Source organism: Salvia miltiorrhiza, chromosome 2 (genome assembly GCF_028751815.1).
Source record: "Salvia miltiorrhiza cultivar Shanhuang (shh) chromosome 2, IMPLAD_Smil_shh, whole genome shotgun sequence".
NCBI classification, from domain to species: Eukaryota; Viridiplantae; Streptophyta; class Magnoliopsida; order Lamiales; family Lamiaceae; genus Salvia; species Salvia miltiorrhiza.
Genome location: NC_080388.1, coordinates 11098297 through 11121132, shown reverse-complemented (window position 1 = coordinate 11121132; position 22836 = coordinate 11098297). Strand labels below are relative to the sequence as shown.

At 38.9% G+C, this 22836-nt stretch overlaps 1 protein-coding gene across 1 annotated transcript; it reads left to right on the top strand.

Annotated features, from left to right (window-relative positions):
- The first annotated feature begins 1944 nt into the window (after positions 1 to 1944).
- LOC131007576 (probable LRR receptor-like serine/threonine-protein kinase At3g47570) lies at positions 1945 to 6159 on the top strand. The gene is made up of 4 exons (XM_057934483.1): positions 1945 to 3111; positions 3183 to 3398; positions 3515 to 5518; positions 5633 to 6159. Exons 1-4 carry the CDS (start codon positions 2199 to 2201, stop codon positions 5974 to 5976), a joined length of 3477 nt encoding a protein of 1158 aa, XP_057790466.1. The 5' UTR covers positions 1945 to 2198; the 3' UTR covers positions 5977 to 6159.
- Positions 6160 to 22836: the final 16677 nt, after the last annotated feature.

The window sequence follows — 22836 nt, the reverse complement described above, 5'->3', positions numbered from 1 at the left end:
TGGTGTGGGCTGCTCTGGGACTTTTGTACTCGGGCTCGGCTGCTCTGCTCTGCTGCACCGCTCGGTGCAGCCTTCCCGCAGGAGTAGCCTGACTTTTGCGTTGTTTGCTCTCTCTTTTGGCCATAAAGCTAAGGAAACTCACAGGATGAAAAAAGTAACAGTGAAAACAACCTAACTGTGCAACATATCAAACAAAGATCAACAACCATTGTATGCTCAGGATTGAAAGCTTGTTGTATAGATCTACTTGCTTAGTAGAGGTTTAAAAATTCCTCAAAGAATTGGTCACTGATAAAAAAATTATACCAAGATTAGTATAAATTCAGAAAATCAACTACAATAGACACTAAGCAACAATCTTTCAAAATGGAAAACAGAAATTGACAGTTCAAATCCAAATGTAAAAGGGAGGGAACTTCTGAATAAAAAAGCAATAATCTTTCAAAAATAGAAATTGCTCGTTGACCAAGCAAAGAGGAGGAGGCGACATGGCGCCGTCTGGCTGAGCGCGGCTGTCAGACAAAGCAGGAGAGGAAGGAGAGCGCGATGATGCTGCTGCTGTCACCGGCGAACGATGGTGACACCGGCAGGAGGCAGTTGCTAGCAAGAAAATGAGAGAATTTAGGGATTTTTGTAGAATTTGATGGGGATGGCGGTGGTGGCCAGCGGCGGAAGAAGTCGCTGGGTTATGGCTGCTGACTGACATGAGAGAACGAAGATTGAGAGAAATTTTAGATCTTGAGCCCAACAACGCAGACCTCGGTTTGACGTGAGAGAACGAAGAGCAAGAGGAGGGAGAAGGTGGTGCTGGTGCTGCTGTTGCTGGCGAACGACGGTATCTATTTGGCAGGAGAAAGATAGAGAGATTGCTGGCGATTGTAGCCGGCGAGGGTGCGGCAGTCTTCGAGCTGCTTTCCAGTTCCCAGCGAAGATGAGTCGCTGCTGGTCCGGCGGGATACCTTCCTTGTCCTGGATCTTAGCGACGACTCCACCTTGAGAATGAGCTCCTTCTCCATTACGATTTTCACCAAGAGCAGCAGATAAAATTAGAAGAAAGAAGTCTGAGCATTGTAGAGAAAAAATAAAAATGAAAGAATCAGGAGAAATGAGGAGACGTAAAGAGAGAGAAATAGTAAAATGAGCTGTAATAAATGGTGTCAGATGCCTTTTTTGCTTGAAAAGGGGAAGAATTAAATGAACATTAATTAGTGCACATGGAACACATCGCACGCAAAACGAAAAAAAAAATGAAGGCTGAAGCAAAAAGGAGGGAATGTGCGTTGCGTTTTTGCACTGGAGTAGTGTGTATTTTTGCCAAAACTATCCTGGCTTTAGATAATAAATAGATTTCAAGTTCGAGATTTTTAGAATTAAGTTTTCCTATGATTCATTTGATGATAGAGGCTTTTGCATAAGTATTTGCACAAAAAATAAATAATTTAACGATTTCATCAGAAGAAATTATATTTAAAAAAATTGCTTGGAGGGATCCATCATCGCATATAATGCTCCCTTCAGAAAAATCATTGAAAATAAAAATATACAAATAAACTTCATAATATGCCCATATTAATTATTTAATGATGAATTAAAATTAGAGTCAATCAAAGAATTAAATAGGAATATATTAATAAATGAGTGCAAAAATTATCTTTTATGAAAACAAGCCTATATATTTGAGGCATCCAAAAAAAAAAATTAGCATATATAATTGAGATGAAGGGAGTATTATGCCGCTCATCTCCCATAAACACCTTTGGTGGGCATAGTTCACGTCTAGTCCACATTAGTATCACTATCATTATTATTATTATTATTATTGGCATCATCAATTATACAAATTGCATAAAAATTGAAGCTCGATTTTTCCTTTTTATTCATTTATTCGAATTACATATATATAGCTGTATTTTGAATGTAAAACTACTACCACATGAAATGGAATGTATCAATATTTCTTAATTCATATATTACGTCATAGATAATAATAATGTAACAATACAAACTCAATTCGTTGATTATTATCGAACACACAATCTTCAGCTTTATTCCTGTTAGACTTCTATCCTAAAAAATAAACAAAAAAAAAAAGCAAAAAATGCTGACTTCACCAACACTCAGCAACTATATATTTACATTACGAGTGGCATTACTAGGAACACGCATCATATTAACACCCCCATTCTACACCCGCAGCCATGAAGAAAACTTGCTATGTTCAAATTTTTGCATCTGTAGTAGTTGTATTACTAACCTCATGCAGAGCCAAAACATCTACCAACCTTGCCACAGATCAATCCGCACTTCTCTCCCTAAAAGCTCACATCATCTCAGACCCTCATCTCACAATCACTAGAAACTGGACCAATTCAACCTCCGTTTGCAGTTGGATTGGCGTCACATGCAACACGCGCCACCACAGAGTCGCCTCGTTGAATATATCCGACATGGGCCTCTCAGGCAGCATCCCACCAGAGCTGGGAAACCTATCCTTCCTCGTCTCCCTCGACCTCAGACGCAACAATTTCAGTGGCGCTCTGCCTCACGAGCTGTCTCGCTTGCGCCGCTTGAAATTCATTTCTCTCTTTGTCAACAATTTCAGGGGAGCGATCCCATCATGGTTGCCTCTCTTATCTAAACTCGAGTACTTGTCTCTCAGAAACAACAGTTTTGTAGGTTCTATTCCAAAATCCATCTCCAACTTAACAAATCTTTATTACCTTGATTTTTCTTTCAATTCCCTTGAAGGAATAATCCCACAAGAGTTTGGTAGACTTCAAAAGCTGCAATTTCTGAGAATTCAATATAATCATCTGTCAGGAGTTATACCATCTGCTCTGTTCAACATATCTACATTACGAATTTTAGCTTTCACAAAGAATAGATTGAGTGGAAATCTTCCAAATGATTTGTGCACCAATCTTCCGTTTATTGAAGGGCTTTACCTTGGTAACAATCAGTTGAGCGGCCAAATTCCATCAAATCTGTCGCAATGCTCAAAGCTTGGACTTTTGTCGTTGGCTTTCAATTCTTTTAGTGGACAGATACCCGCAACCATTGGTGACTTAAAATCTCTACAAATTCTGGAGCTTTGGCAAAACCATTTAAGTGGTAATACTTCACTTTCTTCCGATTTCGGATTTTCTAACAATTTTAATTCCAATTCCTCTCTCTTTCTTCAGGTACTATACCACAGGAAATTGGCAAGCTTCAAAACCTGGTTGGGATTCATGTTGGAGAGAATCAGATTACGGGCGCATTGCCCCTCGCTATCTTCAATATCTCGTCTTTGCAAGCTTTAGACGTACGGAACAATAAACTCTATGGGAACCTCCCAAGAGACATCGGGAATCTTACAATGCTAAAAGATGTAGATCTCTCATTCAACAATTTCACAGGTGTGAACACAAATAAAGTCTTCTAGCAACTCCAAGTAATCTTTTTAACAAAGTGAGTCCACTTGGAAGGCGTTATTGACTAAACCAACTCAATCAATCTATTATATTTTGGGCAGGTGTTATACCGAGGGAAATTGGCCAACGTCTTCACCAGCTGGAAAAACTTCAATTGGCGTCGAATATGTTGAGTGGTTCAATTCCACCTGAGATTTTTAACATCTCAACTCTTAAAGCTCTTTCACTTGCACAGAATGGTCTGTCAGGTGCCCTTCCAGCCAGTATGTGCAGCGGCTTTTCCACTCTCGAGGTACTTTACCTTGGTGTAAATCACTTCACTGGACGAATACCCGAATCCATTTCCAACTGCTCTCAAATCACAGGGCTTGATCTCGGCCTCAACAATTTCACTGGAATTGTACCTCACTATCTTGGAAACCTAAGATTCCTTGAGATATTGAATCTGAGGGACAACAATCTAACCATTGGATCATCATCTTCACAAGTGAGCTTCATCACTTCATTGACAAATTGCAGATCGTTGACTTTCTTGTTAATTAGTGGTAATCCTCTTGATGGAACTCTTCCATCTTCCATAGGAAACTTATCCTCCCAGCTCCAATTGTTATCTGCATATGATTGCAGAATAAAGGGCAAAATTCCTGATGAAATAGGTAATCTGACCAACTTGGTTCGACTCTCTTTCTTCGATAATGACCTGTCTGGTAAAATCCCACTTAGTTTGAAGCATTTACTCAAGCTCCAGGGATTATATCTAGGTAAAAACAACATGAGAGGTTACATTCCAGATTATCTGTGTGATTTACACAGCTTGTCGGAATTGTATTTGAGCGGAAATAAGTTGTCGGGTCCTATTCCAAAATGTTTAGGAAATGTCACGTCCTTAAGATATCTTTTTCTAGACTCTAACATGCTGACATCAAGCATACCATCAGGCTTGTGGCGCCTAAAAGATTTGGTGATGCTAGACCTATCCGCTAACTCATTGAGCGGAATCTTACCTCCAGAGTTTGGTAATTTAGTAGCAGCAATTTCCATAAATCTGTCAATGAATCAATTGTCAAATTCTATTCCGAGCACGATTGGTAGTTTGCAAAAAATGGTTAATCTTTCTTTGACACATAATAGACTTGAAGGTCCAATTCCAGTGTCCATTGGGAGCATGATTGGTTTGCAAACTCTCGACTTATCCTACAATAGCCTCTCTGGTTCAGTGCCGAAATCTTTGCAAACACTTCAACAGCTTTACAACTTTAATGTCTCTTTCAATTCTCTAAGTGGAGAAATTCCCAGTGGTGGTCCTTTTATGAACTTCACAATGGAGTCCTTTAAAGGTAATGAAGCCCTATGTGGAATTCCAAGGTTCCACGTCCCACCTTGTCAAGTTGTCTCTAATCACAAATCAAAGCGGAAGAAGGTGGAATTTGCTTTGTTCATTCTGTCTGGGGTTGTGGCTTTAACTGCAATTCTATGTTTGGGCTTTATTTTACTTATATATAGAAGGAAAGATAAAGAAACTATTGGAATTGATGGAATTTGGTCTGTGCAACGTGAAAGATTTTCATATTATGAACTTTCACGAGCAACTCAACGGTTCAATGAGAGCAACTTACTAGGTATGGGAAGTTTTGGTTCTGTTTATAGAGGAATTCTTGGAGATGGGAACGCTATTGCTGTAAAGGTGTTTAAGCTTCAATCTGAAGCAACATTTCGGAGCTTTGATGTTGAATGTGAAGTTCTACGCACTATTCGTCATAGAAACCTGGTCAAAGTCATAAGCAGTTGCTCCACCGAAGAATTCAAGGCTTTGATACTAGAATACATGCCAAAGGGAAACCTTGAAAGCTGGTTGTATTCACACAACTATTGCTTGGATTTCATACAAAGGTTGAACATAATGATTGATGTGGCGTCGGCATTGGAATATCTTCACCATGGCCATTTCACTCCAATTGTTCATTGTGACTTGAAACCAAGTAATGTCTTGTTAGATGAAGAAATGGTTGCTCATGTCAGCGATTTTGGTTTATCAAAACTATTGGGCGAGGGGAAGAGCATTGTGCTAACAAACACTCTAGCAACTCTCGGTTACATTGCTCCAGGTGAATTTTTACTCTACATTGCTATATATATAAAGCACATTCTAGTTTTAAATAAATGAAGTATTCTAACTGAAATATTTTATGACACAACATAATCCTTTTTGTCTTTTCTAGAGTATGGTTTTGAAGGGATAGTCTCCACAAGGTGTGATGTCTATAGCTATGGGGTGATGCTAATGGAAACTTTTACGAGAAAAAGACCAAGTGACAATATGTTTGCCGGAGATCTAAGCTTGAAGATTTGGATTGAAAGCTCAATTCCAAAATCGGCATATGAAGTTATAGATGTCAACTTACTAAAGAATCTTGACAAAGAACATGGCAACAAAATTGTGGAATTCGCATCATCCGTATTGGAGTTGGCTATGAAGTGCTCTGCAGAATCCCCTAAAGATAGGATTAACATGAAAGAAGCTCTAGCAGAGCTGCATAAAATCAAGCGTTCATTTTTAGAATGAAACCTAAATCACAGTGGTAAGGCCTTATAAAGTTGTTTTTTTCCTATTAATTGCCAAAACTGTATAACACGTTATGTAAATCAAAGTGGTAAGGCCTTATAAAGTAGTATTTAGGCATATACAATAAATCAGGATAATAATTCTAGCCCAGTATTTGATCCTTATATTAAACTATGTTTTAAACTTACGGTGTGTTTGCTTTTTGTTCCCTCTAAATAGAGGGATAATATAACGAGGTATAAACTTATCACTTAAAGTGGGGACCACATTTATTATATTTTATTTGGTTTGAAGGATAATATATTCCACTACTTATAAGGTGGTATAAAATTATACCACCATCTCTTAAGTATAAAATTATCCCGTTATCAAGGGATAAGGGACTGCTCGAAAAATTATACAACCTGCCCGAATTCTTTTATACATCAAAGCAAATGAATTATAAGGTGGTAAATGTAGTTTATCTCTCCCTTATACCTCAAAGCAAACATACTGAAAAAATAACTAATCCATAAAATATGTGGTGAGATGCGTTGTAATAATGAATGTGAGTACGAAAGATAGAACACAACGAATGATAACCCAGTTCGGTTAAACAACCTACGTCTTGTTGGATTTGTATACTGAAAGTAAGAACGTTTTATGCTTGTATACAATGATTCCTGTGTTCACTGTTTTATCTCCTATCTGACTGTGTTCATGATTGCATATGTATGTTCTTTATCTCTATATAAGTAGATTATATGGTGTGTTGTAGATCGCATAAGACCGTATAAGTTAATAATAACCAAGAAACGATCATCGGGCAAAGCGGAACGTTAATTCAATTTAATATTCCTTCAATTGGTATCAGAGCCCAGGATCAATTTCTTGGCTCTATTATTAATTTATGTACGATTAATAATGTGCGTTGTTTTTACTGCTGTTGTTCTTCGTGGCTTGTTGATTCGTGGGATACGTCGTTTGACGTTGTATTCGTTTTTCACCGCAAGAAAATTCGTGGTTAGATTAGGTTTTTCAAATTGTATTTGTTTTTCCTATGTAATCTGTAAAATTGAGAACGGGACAAGAACGACGATGAATCAATGACGATGAACGGTGTAAGGAGGAGACGTGCGGGCGGCGTACGGGACCGGGCACAAGGGGTTGCGGGCGCCGAGGGGCAGCGCGCGCGCGGGTGCAAGCACGCCGTGCGCAGCGCGCCCAGGCAGGCGCCGCGCGTGCCGTGCTCTCTCTTCGGTTCTGGACGTGCGCTAGTGGCGAGGCGAGGGCGGGCTGGGCGAGGCGAGCGACGGGGAAGCAGCCGGCAGGGGCGGTTGCGCGCCCGGGGCCCGGCGCCTGCGCGTCCCGGCGGGCGGCGCGATGCCGCTTCTTGCCGATGCTCTTGCCGTGCACGCTGCCTGCTGTCGTGCGCCCTGATGCTGCTGTGTGCGGGGTCAGGCTGCGAGGAGGAGGCGAGCGACGGGGGCGGGGCGCGCCCGGGGCAGCGCCTGCGCACTTTACGCGCGGCTCGCCCAGCGGGCGACGCACTGCGCTGCTGCCGGTGCTGTTCCGCCCGCGCTGGAGGCTGCTACTGCGGAGGTGCGGCCGGGCTGCTGCGAGATCGCGTGGGCGCCAAGGGAGGCGGCGGGCCTAGGGTTTCCAACCCTAGGGGCCAATTTCCCAAACACTAGGGGCCCAACCAATTTTTCTCCAAAGAGACGGGCCAGATGAAGTGTTCGGGCCAAGTTTTAGTTTTTGGGTTTATTTATTTTATTTTTTTAAAAAAATAGAATAGATGTTGGGATTCCACGAATGGGTCACGAAGAATTTTAATTCTTTATTTCTGTTCTTTGCATGCCGTGGTGTTTATCCCTTATGCTCTTTACCTGCTTTTGTTCGTCTTTGCTTGTTAATATGCTTTATTAACTGCGCTTAGACAAGCATGATAATAGGTTTATCATTTTCTTAAGCATGTTTTAGAATTCTGTAAGCATGTTTTACATGTTGTGTTCTAGATGAGCATGTTTAGGATTATGTGTTGAGCATGATCAAACCTTTTGAAAGGAAAAGACTAAGCTGTATTAGTAATTTTATAGACGATTAAAATTATTTAGATCTCCACAACCGATCTCTAGACAAAGTGATTGGCAATGTGAGTAAATGTCCACCCGCGTGGCTTACTTCATATTTGCTTTTTCATAAGTTTGTCAGATGAGATTTCTATTTAAATCCATTAAAGTAGTGGGAGTTATGCAGTAAACGTCCACCCGCGTGGCTTACTTGTATATTGTTTCATGAGTACTTTAGACGATGGAATTAAATAAGATAGGTTGTGGTTAATACTTATGTAGACCTCTACAAGCGGCCTCTAGGCAAAGTGATTGGCAATGTGAGTAAACGTCCACCCGCGTGGCTTACTTCATATTTGTCCTTTCATAAGTTTGTCAGATGAGGTTTCTATAAAAATATTTAAATCCATTAACGTAGTGGGAGTTATGCAGTAAACGTCCACCCGCGTGGCTTGCTTGTATAATTTCCACGAGTACTTTGGAGAATGGAATTACATAAGATAACCAAGATAATTAAATTGAAAGCGACATGGTCCGAGTGAGTATGTCAATTTCGAGAATTTAATTGTCAAGGTTAAATTGTGGTCATTGCTTAGATATCATATCAAGTACAATGTACAACTCCCCGAGGAGTCCCTTCTTGATGATGATATGGTCTAGTTAAGGTCCAACTATTAGTTTCCTTTGTCAAAAGGTTAGTTTGACATGGATGGAAATTAAACGACTAGGTAAATAGTCTGGTTGAGGAGTTCGTGTGTAAACGTCCACCCGCGTGGCTTGCACATGGATTCTTTGAGCGGTTGGAGGTTTCATTAATATTGTTTTTATCAAAAGGTTACAATATTATTGTTACGAACTATGTGCTTCATGTTCTTACATGTTTAATTGTTTACTTTCAGATATGTCTATGTCTCTGATAATTAATATTCTAGCTGGCAATCCTCTCACCGGTCCTAACTATACCGAATGGAAACGCCATATAATGTATATTCTTGACGCTGATGAGCACAGTTTTGTGCTTACCACTCCACGTCCCGCGGCCTTAACTGATCAGTCGACTGATGCGGAACGTGAGGCGCATAGGAGGTGGCACAAGTCGAATAATATGGCCAAGTGCTATATTATGATGACTATGTCGCAAACTTTGCAACTCCAGCATCAGGGCATGGACGATGCGGCTACGATCATGTTAAATCTCTCTGAGGTTTATGGGGAGTCCAAAAGATCTGCCCGCTTTAACATAATGAGAGAAATCTTGGCATGTAGCATGAGCGAGGGCAGTTCTGTGCACGATCATGTCATGCATATGATAAATTTGTTTGACATGCTTGATCTGCTAGGAGGGGGTATCGAAGGCGAAGCCAAAGTCGATATCATCCTCAACACTCTCCCCAAATCTTATGAGAACTTCCGTCTCAATGTCGTTATGAGCAAGGCCAACTATACTCTTAATGAGTTGTTGAATGCTCTAGTTACGGCGGAGGGAGTCATGGGCACGCGGAAAGGGAAAGAGATTCTTGTCGCTGCCAAGGGATCTACTTCTTCGTCGAAAGGCGGGAAAAAGAAGTGGAAGGGTCCAAAGGGCAAGAATGACAACGAAGCTAGTGGGAGTGGCAAAGCCAAAGTGAACGGCCCTACCGGCGGCGTGAAGAAGCCAACGGGAAAGGGAAAATGCTTCAAGTGCGGCAAGACTGGGCATTGGAAGAAAGATTGTCCGATGCTCAAGGCAAAGGGACAAGGTACGTCACAAGTTCTAGTAACTGAGACATGTTTAGCTTCGTTTTCTACTCATTCATGGGTAGTGGATACGGGGGCAACTGATCATGTTTGTTACACCTTGCAGGGCTTCAAGCCGACAAGGGAGCTGGGAAGTGATGAGATCACCATATCCATGGGCAATGCGTCGAAGGTCGCAGCTGTTGCTATTGGAGAGTTATCTTTATGTTTTGGTGATGACATTTTAGTTTTGAGAGATGTTTTATATGTGCCGGAGTTTCGGTGGAACATTATTTCTGTTTCAAAATTGTTTATGGATGGATTTTCTGTTACTTTTGATAGAGGTGTCTCTATCATGAAAAATAACAAGATTATTTGTTCCGGAATTTTGAACAATTCTCTCTATACTATTACATGTCCTATTAATAACTCTGTCCATGTTGCATCAACATCACAAATCTGTCCAAATCCAAATAAAAGGAAATACTTCTCTCATGAACAATATACACATGCTTGGCACCTAAGGTTAGGCCACATCAATCTAAGTAGGATCCAAAGGCTCGTGTCAAATGGAGTCTTGAAAGACTTTCAAGCTGTTCCATTTAGAACCTGCGAATCCTGCATAGAGGGAAAGATGATGGCAAGGCCTTTCAAGGCAAAGGGGAATAGGGCCTCGCATGTGTTAGAATTGATTCATTCTGACTTGTGTGGACCGATGTCCACAAGAGCACGTGGAGGGTATGAGTATTTCGTCACTTTCATTGACGATTACTCAAGATATGGGTATATTACCTACTTCAACGCAAGTCTGAATGCTTTGAGAAATTCAAAGAATTCAAGGCGGAAGTGGAGAAGAAAATGGGTAAATTTATCAAGTCATTGCGGTTTGATCACGGTGGCGAATACCTCGGAAACGAGTTTAAGCAATACTTGTCAGATTCTGGGATTACATCCCAATTGACCGCACCAGGTGCTCCCCAACAGAATGGTGTAGCGGAGAGAAGAAACATGACTCTTTTGGAAATGGTACGATCAATGATGAGTTATGCATTGTTGCCTATTTCGTTTTGGGAATATGCCTTGGAAACAACGGTTTACTTGCTGAATTTAGTGCCGTCCAAATCGGTTCCTAAAACCCCTGTTGAGTTATGGTATGGGCATCAGCCCAGTCTTAACCATATAAAGGTATGGGGTTGTCCTGCATACGTGCTTGACAAGGAAGCGAAGAAATTGGAGCCTAGATGCGAAGTAATGTTGTTTATAGGATATCCTAAGGGAACGAAAGGTGGTTATTTCTATAATCCTAAGGATCAGAAAGTGGTTGTTAGCACCAATGCACGATTCTTGGAACATGATTATATAGATAAACACAAGTGTAAGTCCGAGATTGTCCTTCAAGAAATCGAAGGCAATGGACAGGCGATTCCATCACCCCAGCCAAGTGTGCAAGTGAATGCACCACAGGACACTGCACAAACCGTTGTCACAGCTGTACCACCACCGCTTCGTCGTAGTGGGAGGGTTATCGTTCAGCCGATCGATTTATGTTCTTGGGAGAATCTTCGGATCTTCTCCCTGTTGATGAACAAAAGGATATCGACCCTGATAACTTTAGACAAGCGATGAAAGATATAGATGCAGATTCTTGGTATGACGCCATGGTTTCTGAAATAGAATCCATGACTGCTATGAATGTATACGAGAAAACTGAACTACCAGATGGCTTTTTAGCTATAGGTAGTAGATGGGTATACAAGAGAAAAAGAGATTTGGATGGCGAAGTCGCAGCTTTCACAGCTAGACTGGTGGCGAAAGGTTATAACCAGGACCAGGGTATAGATTATGATGAGACCTTTTCGCCGGTTGTCATGCTTAAATCTATCCGAATACTCCTTGCCATAGCAGCCCACATGAACCTTGAGGTTTGGCAAATGGATGTCAAAACCGCTTTTCTAAACGGTTTCCTTGAAGAAGGAAGGGACATCTATATGCAGCAACCCGAAGGGTTTGTGAAGAAGGGCGAAGAGCATCTTGTTTGGAAGCTGAAAAAGTCCATTTATGGACTTAAGCAAGCTTCGAGGTCATGGAACAAGCGTTTTGACGAGGTCATTAAATCCTATGGATTTACTCATTGTGAAAACGAAAGTTGCGTGTACCATTTAGATGCCGATGGTGACGTGGTTTTCCTTGCACTTTATGTAGATGATATCCTCCTCATTGGCAACAATGTCGAGCTATTATCAGACATAAAGAAGTGGTTATCCGAACAGTTTCAAATGAAGGACTTAGGAGATGCAGCGTACATCCTGGGGATCAAGGTTGTTCGTGATCGCCAGAAAAGAATGTTGAGCTTATCTCAAGCGTCCTACATTGATATTGTGATTGCTCGTTTTAGCATGCAAACTGCCAAGAAAGGCTTGCTACCTTTCAGACATGGCATTCCTCTGTCTAAGGACATGTGTCCTAAGACGCCTAGTGAGGTTGAGGAAATGAGGAAGGTACCATATGCTTCCGCTGTAGGTAGCCTCATGTATGCAATGCTTTGCACGAGACCTGATATTTGCTATGTCGTTGGCATGGTTGCTAGATATCAGTCGAACCCTGGACCAGGACACTGGACTGCGGTAAAGCATATTCTCAAGTACCTGAAAAGGACTCGAGATTATAGGCTAGTTTACCAGTCAGACAGTCTAATTCCTTTGGGTTACACCGATTCGGATTTCCAGGCTGACCGGGATGAGAAGAGATCTACCTCTGGCTATGTGTTTACCTTGGGAGGTGGATCCGTATCATGGCGGAGTGCAAAGCAGAAATGTATTGCAGACTCCACCATGGAAACCGAATATGTAGTTGTTTCTGAAGCTGCTAAGGAGGCTGTATGGTTCCGGAACTACCTCTTGGATCTAGGAGTGGTCCCTAATTTGCCTAAGAGTATCATAATTTATTGTGATAACTCGGGTGCAGTGACAAATTCTAAGGAACCCAAGAGCCACAAGGCGACCAAACACATAGAGAGAAAGTACCACATCATACGAGAAATCGTAAGCAGAGGAGATGTGCTAGTTGAGAAGATTGATACTTTGGAGAACTTAGCTGACCCTTTCACGAAGAGCTTGCCGCAAAAGGCCTACGAGAAGCATGCTCGAGGGATGGGATTGCGGTTGATGCCACCCACTTAGAGAAAAACTTTCAGTATAAGTGGGAGAAGAAGTGAAGGTGTTTGTTGTAATAGCTAGTATTTAGACACATTGTATACTAAAAGTTTTGCTTTAGTATAAGTGGGAGATTGTTGGATTTCTATACTGAAAGCAAGAACGTTTTATGCTTGTATACAATGATTCATGTGTTCACTGTTTTATCTCCTATCTGATTGTGTTCATGATTGCATATGTATGTTCTTTATCTATATATAAGTAGATTATATGGTGTGTTGTAGATCACAGAATACCGTATAATTGGAATAACCTTAAGAGATATAAAATGATCACAGCCGAGATGACTTTAGGACGAGTCATTGGTTTAGGCTGCGGTATAGATGGAAGTAGTTTGTCTTGACTACTTGTCTATACTGGTACGTCATAACGTATTGATAGGACCACAGTGAGATGTATTCTTCTATCTGACTTAAGTGAAGAATCAAAGATCTCGGTGACTTATAAGATCTTAATACTAATAAGATTCCAGATATATATGTTGATTCGTTTATCACTTTGATTTACTATGAGTGAGAGTTATATAGTAACTTGAGTACTCTCTATCTTGGGTGATAGCGGTTAATATATGATATCTGATTATCTGTATTAGTACTCGTATCCGGTATAGGATAATGACATCCCCTTAAGGAGCTCAATAATGTTTATTGCGTTAAACCCTGCAGGTTGATTAAGTTCAGGCGCAATAATAAGGTTTGAGTGGTACTGCTTAAGGATTACAAGAAATTAATTAATTAAGGCTGTCAGAGCTCTAATTAATTAATGGATGTCGGATATTTTAAATACGAGGATTTAATAAGTCTAAATACAAGCCCCGACTCAAATGCCGGCAATAAAGGGGTAAGTCAATATCGGTTCTCTAGTGGAATGAACTGATATTTATAAATTAATTATGGTCTGGGCTGACCATAGATAAATTAATTTATTTAAGGCCCATCTTTATTCCTTGTATCTGGTCCCTGGACTGGCCCACTGTCTCCTAGCCCAAGTAGGGCTAGAAATCGCCCCCTACCTAAAACTGGCGCCCCCTTCCTATTTTCTGTATTTATAAATACAGCTGTCAGCTCTCAGGAAATACACACTGATAAAATTAGGGTTTTGAGAGCTGTGTGGGGGCACAGGAAAACGTGTAGAGATTTCTAGCTTGGGAACTTTCACAGCTCGTTGTCCATTCAACGGTGAAAGCTGAGCGGGATACAGTTCAGAAGATCAGAACTGGAGTCTTTCGACACGATCATCAACGACCTCTGCATCCGCTTCACAAGTAAGTATTTCTAACACCTGTGTGCAACTGTTAAATTCATAGGAGCATGTTAGGATTAATCGTTTTATGATAAGTTAATAATAACCAAGAAACGATCATTGGGCAAAGCGGAACGTTAATTCAATTTAATATTCCTTCACGTCTGGGGGGCCTCGCCCAGGGAAAATCATCCACTATATGAAGTTAAGATGTACAAAGGACTTACACAATAAGACACCCTCTTACTTAACCTCTACATCTTCCCAAAACCTCATCAACGGTGAATAACTGAAAGCTAGACAACGACTAACTTTCTAGGCGCACCTAATCCCTTGAGAAACAAGAACCAACAATAAAGAAGAGTAAATAACTCTTTTACAATGTACGCTCAAGTGTATAACTCACAAACACTCTTCTGCTAGGAGAAAATAAAAGTACAATATTTAGAAAAGTACTACGGACGGTACCAAGTCCGGGGGGACACCTAGCAGGAATAATAATTCACGTCTACATCGTGAGAACTGATCTGAACGAAAATCCCCAGCAAAAATGAATTCCCTTAATCAAGTATATATAGCCAAACCCTATAAGAAGTTTGGGCTCTTGTCGGGCTCCAGACGACGGCCCATAAAGCGATCCAGTTACAGCGGCACAAATTAGGGTTCAATGAAAACCCTATGAATGAGGACTCCCAAGCCAACAAAAGATCTAGTAGATATATGTCCATAAATAGATCTAAGAAAAACTCCTTCAAAATCCCGCAGGGAAAGAGGCTGCCAGAAACATGAGACCGAAGAAGCAACCTAACAAGGAACAGACTGTAGAACTCTTGAAGCAACTCTCGAAGAAACAGTTCAATCCAGATCATGAAATCTTTACACACATATTGTCTACTCAATGACAATTAAATAGAGTATGAAAATACTCTAACAATCTCCCCCTTTGTCATTGGTGTAGACAAAACCAACATCTGCTCAACTCAGGAATAAATCGCAACAAGAGTAATCTCAAAATCATAAACTGAGATATGATGAACTCCCCCTCAAATCAAGAGCGAATAGATAAACAAACCAGCAATAGCAGCAGGAGAATCAATATCTGTTGCAACACTTCGAAAAACACTTGGGGAAACAGCACCAGGCGACACAAGCAGAAACTCCTGGAGGTACAGTATTGGCGACTGACCAAGGAACAGTCTCCTTCTTTACAATCTTCTCCCCCTGAATTCGATGTAGCAGTAGCAACAACAACCTTCCTTTCATCTTGACTTCTCCCCGTTGACATAGAAGAACTTCAAACTTGGGGCGAAAAACTTCAAAAACAAAAAACATCTCCAAAAAATACCACATGGATTAGTGTCACCAAGATCTAACACCGGTAACTTAGGTGACTTGCTCTGATACCAATTGAAAAAATAGCTAATCCATAAAATATGTGGTGAGATGCGTTGTAACAATGAATGTGAGTACGAAAGATAGAACACAACGAATGATAACCCAGTTCGGTTAAACAACCTGGGGGCCTCGCCCAGGGAAAATCATCCACTATATGAAGTTAAGATGTACAAAGGACTTACACAATAAGACACCATCTTACTTAGCCTCTACATCTTCCCAAAACCTCCACCAAGATGAATAATTGAGAGCAAATTAACAACCCACTCCCTAAGCTTGAATGCTACACATTCAACGCTTAAACCCAACAAATAAACTTACTCCAACAGGCTGGAGCAAGGAATCAAAGTACTAAACCAACCCACAACGCTTACAAGATGAAAATAAGCCACAAACTAGAACACACTTACATGTATTGTATGCTCTTGATAAGGCTACGAAAATACTCTTAAAAATCAGTAGAGTAGAACAAAAATCAGCAGCCAATTCGAAATCTCTTTATCACCAATATATAGCCAAACCCTAGAAGAAGTTTGGGCTCTTGTCGGGCTCCAGACGACGGCCCATAAAGCGATCCAGTTGCAGCGGCACAAATTAGGGTTCAATGAAAACCCTATGAATGAGGACTCCCAAGCCAACAAAAGATCTAGTAGATATATATCCATAAATAGATTTAAGAAAAACTCCTTCAAAATCCCGCAGGGAAAGATGCTGCCAGAAACATGAGACCGAAGAAGTAACCTAACAAGGAACGGACTGTAGAACTCTTGAAGCAACTCTCGAAGAAACAGTTCAATCAAGATCATGAAATCTTTACACACATATTGTCTACTCAATGACAATTAAATAGAGTATGAAAATACTCTAACACACACCCTTCTGATATAAGACAAAGATAATCAGTTAAAATATGAGCCGAAGTAGTAAGGTTGAAAAGGCAAGTCAGAAGACACAGAAAATAATAATAATAGTAAGGTCGAAAAAAGGAAACAAGTCACTTTTTCGTCCAGACATTTCAGCAATTCGCTGGATTATACTGAAATCTACGAGCTCATCTTCTTATTCCAGTATATATTAGAATAGCAAAGATGTGTATATCAATATCTAAATGAACGGGAAACAAAAACGAAATTGTAAACAAAATATGAATTTCGGAAACTCAAACAACTATATATACATATATATGTGTACCTTGATCCAACTAATTTGGAGTTGTTTATTTTGATCAGTTGATGAATTTTCTGCGGCAACATCTTTCCATCTGCAAGCTGGCCGATTCTAGAATAAGATTTTTTGTGTCCCTCTTTTTTTCGCTGATTTATGTAATTTTTGGCAATAGGCAACCAAATCTCTTTCAATTTATTTTGTGATATTTGAGTTGCTTCGGGTTCGGGTATTGATTAATTTATCGCAGACCCGATATCCTTCAACAGCAAAATTAGACTTCGATTCAGTACACAGTTTTAGCAAGGGTATTCACGATTTGGCTTAAACCGTAGATCAAATTGGACCAAATTGTATGTGTGCAGTTTGATTTTATTTATGGTTTGAAAAATATAATTTGGTTTATATTTAAAAAAAATATATGGTTTACGCTTTAGGTTTAGTTTTCTAAAAATATAGGCCAAACCAAACCGTAAATCGTAATATATTTAAACTAATTGTTGTTCATGTTTATCTTTAAAAAATTGACTTTTTAAGAAAAGTATAGTCCATCCGTCCCTGAAATAAGTTTCTATTTTTCATTTTTGGGACGTCCCCCAAATAAGTTCCTCTTTCTTTCTTTACATTTTTGGACAACTACCCCACCACTAATAATACTTTATTTATTATTACTTTTCACTTTTTCACCACTCTCAATACTAATTATAACATTTTTTTTACCTTTTCACCACTCCCAATACTAATTATAACATATTTTTCTCCACTATCAATACACTTTACCATTTTTCCTTAAAACCCGTGCCGTCCCCAAAGAGGAACTTATTTTGGGGACGGAGGGATTATAATATTAACACATTTACAATTTACTAACATTAAGGGGGTGTATTAGTTCAAGACTTTAATAGATTTCTGCAGACTTTTAAAGTCTGGGTGTATTAGTTCAAGACTTTTAAAAGTCTATGAAAATCTGGATGTATTCGTTCAAGACTTTAAAAGTCTATAAAAATTTGGGTGTATTCGTTCAAGACTTTTAAAAGTCTATGAAAATCTGGGTGTATTCGTTAATCTATGAATTTTAAAGTTGGAATGACTTTCATTCACTACTACAAAATTTTACATACATAACAGTGAATAGATAAAGGTTTTTTTCAAAAACCGTTATGTATGAGCGCACTTTTAGGGATAGATAACGGTTTGACAAAAAACCGTTATCTATGTAGTGTTATCCTTAGGTTTAGATAACGGTTTATGTTAATCCGTTATGTTTGTACGTTATCTATTAGTTGCATACATAACGGTATTGCAAAACCGTTACGCCGACCGTTATCTATGAGCATATTTTACAACGGTTTATTAAACCGTTATGTATCAGCACTTTGAAAACTGTTATGTATAATTTTTTTAATTCTTTTTTAATTTTTTTTATAACTTATATTATATTAAATCATTTGAAACTCATGTTTCTCTCAAATCCCTCCCAATCGAGCTCTCCTAAAAATTTACACAGAAAATTCTTTCCCCCTTCTCTTTCAAGCTGAGCGGACCAGCTAGGGCTCCGCCGTCGCGGCCGCTGAAGTTCCGGCGAGGAGAGCCGGCCTCGCCCGCCTTATCTCTCTTTCTTTTGACTCAATTCGTGCATTCACAAACTCACACCATCGCCCGACTTCTCAATCTCCGGCGAACTGTAGTGAGAAGCCGCCGCCACTCTCCCTCAAAATCTCACCTAACCACCGCCTCAATTTGAAAAGGTTCCAGCCGCCACTACCGCCTGTATCTCAAGCGGCGGCGCCACTCTCTCCTCCAAACCCTAGATCCCTAATTCCTCCGTCTGAAATCTTAGGGCCCCAGATCTAGACTCCACCCTCTCCGACCTCCGGCATCAATAGCAGCTCCTCGCCGCCGTGCCTGGACTTCCTCGATCCCGAGTCAGACGGCGGCTAAGGGTCACTGCCGACACTCTCTTTATTTTTTGTAAAGCAGGATTATTATATGAATATGGGTTACGCGATTCAGACGGCGGTGGTGGATGGTGTTGCTTGTGCCTGCGCCAGCCCAAGACTCTCGATTCTTCCGGTGAGTCGCCTACCAGTGATTCTAACAGTTCGGAGTTTACTTTTGATGAGTTGAGAGCTCTTATTGAGAAAAATGACTTTTATTCCAAAGACTGTAATCCGCATTTTGATGCTCATGATATGTCAAAGCAGTTAACTGGGAAACCCCAGTGATCAAAATTGCTTCTTTAGCTGCGTTACGAAATTGTTTCAGATATTGTCTCGATCTTTCCCGGTGGATGTTGTGAGGGTCAGTGGGTGTTTATTGCGTTAGAAAGGCCCTGTTTTGTTATCAATTATTTCTTCACTCAATATTTTTAGTGAAATATTATTCGATGTCGATTGTGTACATTGGTGTGATGCCTTTGGCTTAATTCGGATACTCTTTATATAATGTGTATTAGATTCTTTGTTTTGGTTTGGCTGCAAAAGACATCAGGAATGATGCAAGAGAAATGTATATGATGTTGAGTTCTTCAATCGTGGATTGAACCAATTTCAATGGGATGTCTTGGATTGTTTCAAGGATTGATTCCACCATTATTCTATGATTGAATTATGCATGTTTAAACTCTTTATGAGTCATCTATAGCGCGTCCAAAATGTGTGCATTTCGTTGTCTTTTATGAGTTTTTCATTGCCTCTGTCTGGCCTTTTGAATAAATTACAATAACTTACTGATAATCAGAAGCTAAATCTAATATCTTAAACAAAGAACTAAATAAACTGAAAACTGTACACAAGGGTTGATCCCTTTTGTACAGTAATTGCATTTTTAATTCTTTTTCACTTATATCAATTTGTCATCCTGCTTTATTCTTTTTTTTTTCTTTAGGTTGCTCGAGGCAATAATAGCGGTGGAGAATCAATCCCCATGCTTCTGAGATTTCCTAAACTTTCCGATCCTTATTATGGTTATAACATGATAGGCTTCGGGGACATTATATTCCCTGGTTTGTTGGTTTCCTTCTCACACAGGTACATTTAGCGTACTTTTATTCACAATATGAAATTGTACTTGCAATGTACTGCCACTGCTGATCCAAGATTCAATCAACTTATACATATATCTTAAAGCCATTTGCGGGAGCATGCTAGTATTTTTTGCTTGTTTAACGATACTGAAAAACACTTAATGGAAAGACTTCATACCGAGAAAGATATAGATACACCAAGTACATATGCTATATTTTTGTGGCTTTGCAATGTTGCATTTGACTTAGGAACCCTTTTGTCATCAGATTCGATAAAGCCCATAGGAAGAGTGGAGCAAATGGATATTTTCTTTGGTTGATAATTGGCTATGGATCTGGTGAGTTATTTTTGTTAATGATTATATCTAGTTATTGGATAACTGATTTGGTCTTCTGATTTTGTATTTGACTTTATTGCTCCCCCCCCCCCCCCCCTTTTTTTAAACTGACTTTATTGTTCCTTGAATCTCATGATTCTTCTTTTCCAAAAATCTAGAATATCATTTCTAATCCTGAGATTGGGGCTCTTTTCTTACATCTGTAGAGACTACCATTACCACACTCATGAACTCCTCTAACATTGCTTATTCAAGCTTCAAGCTTCCACTCCACACCCCCAATATAATGGATAAAAAAGCTAAGTAATTTCTGGACACTATCTATGCGTTTAATAAATCAAGTGCTTAAGTTCTCTTTATTTTCGTTCCCTTACATCTGCATAAATAAAGTGAAAACTCTCTTTCTTAAGTTCTCTTTATTCTAGTAGTGACGTGAGAATAAAAATGGAAATCTTTTACACTAGATGACTAATAAGCTCCACTTACATATAGACATGATATACTACTGATTCTGTTTAGAAAGGGAGTAATCGTCAAATGTCTTAATTTTAATTCATATATGAGTAGATTATCACTTCTTAGCATTAATTATATATTGTTTGTGATTTGAGATACCATAAGTTTTATATGATTGTTTAGAAACTGTTTCTTTTGGAAAAAATTTCATAGCGATGCTGAGTTAATGTTATAAGATGAGAGTTATTTGAGGTAGGAGTCATACAGATTACCTTAAGAAGTGTGGTAAAATAAACACCAGTCCATATTTAATTTTATGCACTCTTTGATTTCCAAAAGAGACTGACTGCTATTAAACAAACTTTTGGCTAAGACATCAAGGACTGAAATATAAGGAGTATGAATTAAAGGTTACGATTCTCATATGGATGCACTTCTTCCATAGAAGGATTATAAAAGAAAAAATCTTAAACTCTCAAAATTATCTGCTTGTTAAGTCCTTTATAAACCTATTATTATTATTTTATATGAAAGCCACCAACTCTAAGTTAGTATTGAATGTCTTAATTGTTTCTCGAACTCAACTTTATATGGACAGTCCAAGCTTGCTAACATACTGCATGCTAATGAACTCGCGAGGCGCTTTCAGGTGCATGCTCTTTTTGCGATTTGTAAGACTTATTAGCAGTGAAACGTCGCAACATTCAATTTTTTTCTTGCCACTACAGGAAGAAGGGGTCAAAATAACTGCTAACTCACTACATGCGGGGTATTTATGCTTATCACTTCTTATTTTTCTATTGTGTAGATGAAGCTCATTTTCTATTGTAGTTAAAATCTCAATTTAATGCAATACCTACTTCAAATCATCTCAATTTTAATTTCTTTTACTTTGTTTATCCCTTTTTTTTCACAGCGAGATTATTCGATTGTTCAGAGGATTTATTGTTGCTTAGTGTGAAACTGTTTTTAGTGTCTCAAGATGTGAACCCAAATATTTTACAGATGGTGTTAGTGTTGCAAGTGGTAAATTCCTGGCAGCTAAGGTTAGAAGACATCTTCTTCGGTTTCGTATCTTGTTCAATATCATGTCATTCCTACAACTCATCTGTTTGTATGCTGAAATTTGGTGTCCTTGACATATCTACGCTTTCATAATTTATGCATCTATTTTTATTGTATGCTATTAGAATTCTTCATTGAGTTCATTTCAATATGGAAAACTATGCACTGTTCATCTTAATCAATTATGTAAATTTTTGGTGTAGAACTATTGGGAAAGATTTTTGTCCAATCGGGAAACAATATCAGGTGTGTTTATTAATTTGGTTTGACATTTCATACTATTTGTCAGGAATTACATTCATTATCTTTACTTCTGGGGGATTCTTGAGCGGGATTCTTGGACATTTGTAGGCTCTGCTAGTTGCTCTTGCTGTTATGTCGGATCTTATGTTCGACTTCTTGGGAAGGTGCAGTAACGAAGCCCTCAAGGAAGAGATGGAAGAGAAAAGAAGGGCTCACGTGCACTTTAAGCTACCTCAGACGATTCCCTATTTGGTGCCTATTTTTTTAGTTTGTCACTTTAATAATTCTGAAGGTACCGGTCATTCTTCATTTTTCACTAAATCTCTATTGCAGATTACTTTCATGAGGAAGAAGGATTTCAGGAAAGAGCAACTAGTTCTTGAGGACTTAGTGCTAGAATACATAGTATGATAGAATTTTGTTTTAGCTATAAGATAGTTGGTACTTTCAATTTTGAATCGAATATGCAATGATGATGTATACTTGATACTTGGTTCATTTGGATGGTAATGTATGAATATTTTGGATGATATATAAAATTGTTATTGTTGATTTTATCATTTTGTCGTTTTATAAAAATTGCAAAATTTAAAAATATACTACAATTATATAAAGTGCAAAAAACTGTTATAAAAGGTTCAAAAAATCGTTATGTATTCTAATTAAAGATAACGGTTAAAATCGTTATAAAAACTGCAAAAATCGTTATAAAAAGTGCAAAAAATCGTTATAAAAAGTGCAAAAAACCGTTATGTATTCTATCAAAGATAACGGTTAAAACCGTTATAAAAAGTGCAAAAAACTGTTAACTATGATTAAAAAAATTAAAAAAAATTCTAATACATAACGGAAAAATCTTAATACATAACGGTGAAAAACCGTTATGTATTCTATCAAAGATAACGGTTAAAACCGTTATAAAAAGTGCAAAAAACTGTTAACTATGATAAAAA

What these genes read in the sequence shown, in the direction of transcription:
- LOC131007576 (XM_057934483.1), top strand. Translation starts at nt 2,199, where the DNA reads ATGAAGAAAACTTGCTATGTTCAAATTTTTGCATCTGTAGTAGTTGTA. An exon ending in CTCATTCAACAATTTCACAG is followed by an intron (nt 3,399 to 3,514) that starts GTGTGAACACAA and finishes TATTTTGGGCAG; the next exon opens with GTGTTATACCGAGGGAAATT. An exon ending in TCTCGGTTACATTGCTCCAG is followed by an intron (nt 5,519 to 5,632) that starts GTGAATTTTTAC and finishes TGTCTTTTCTAG; the next exon opens with AGTATGGTTTTGAAGGGATA.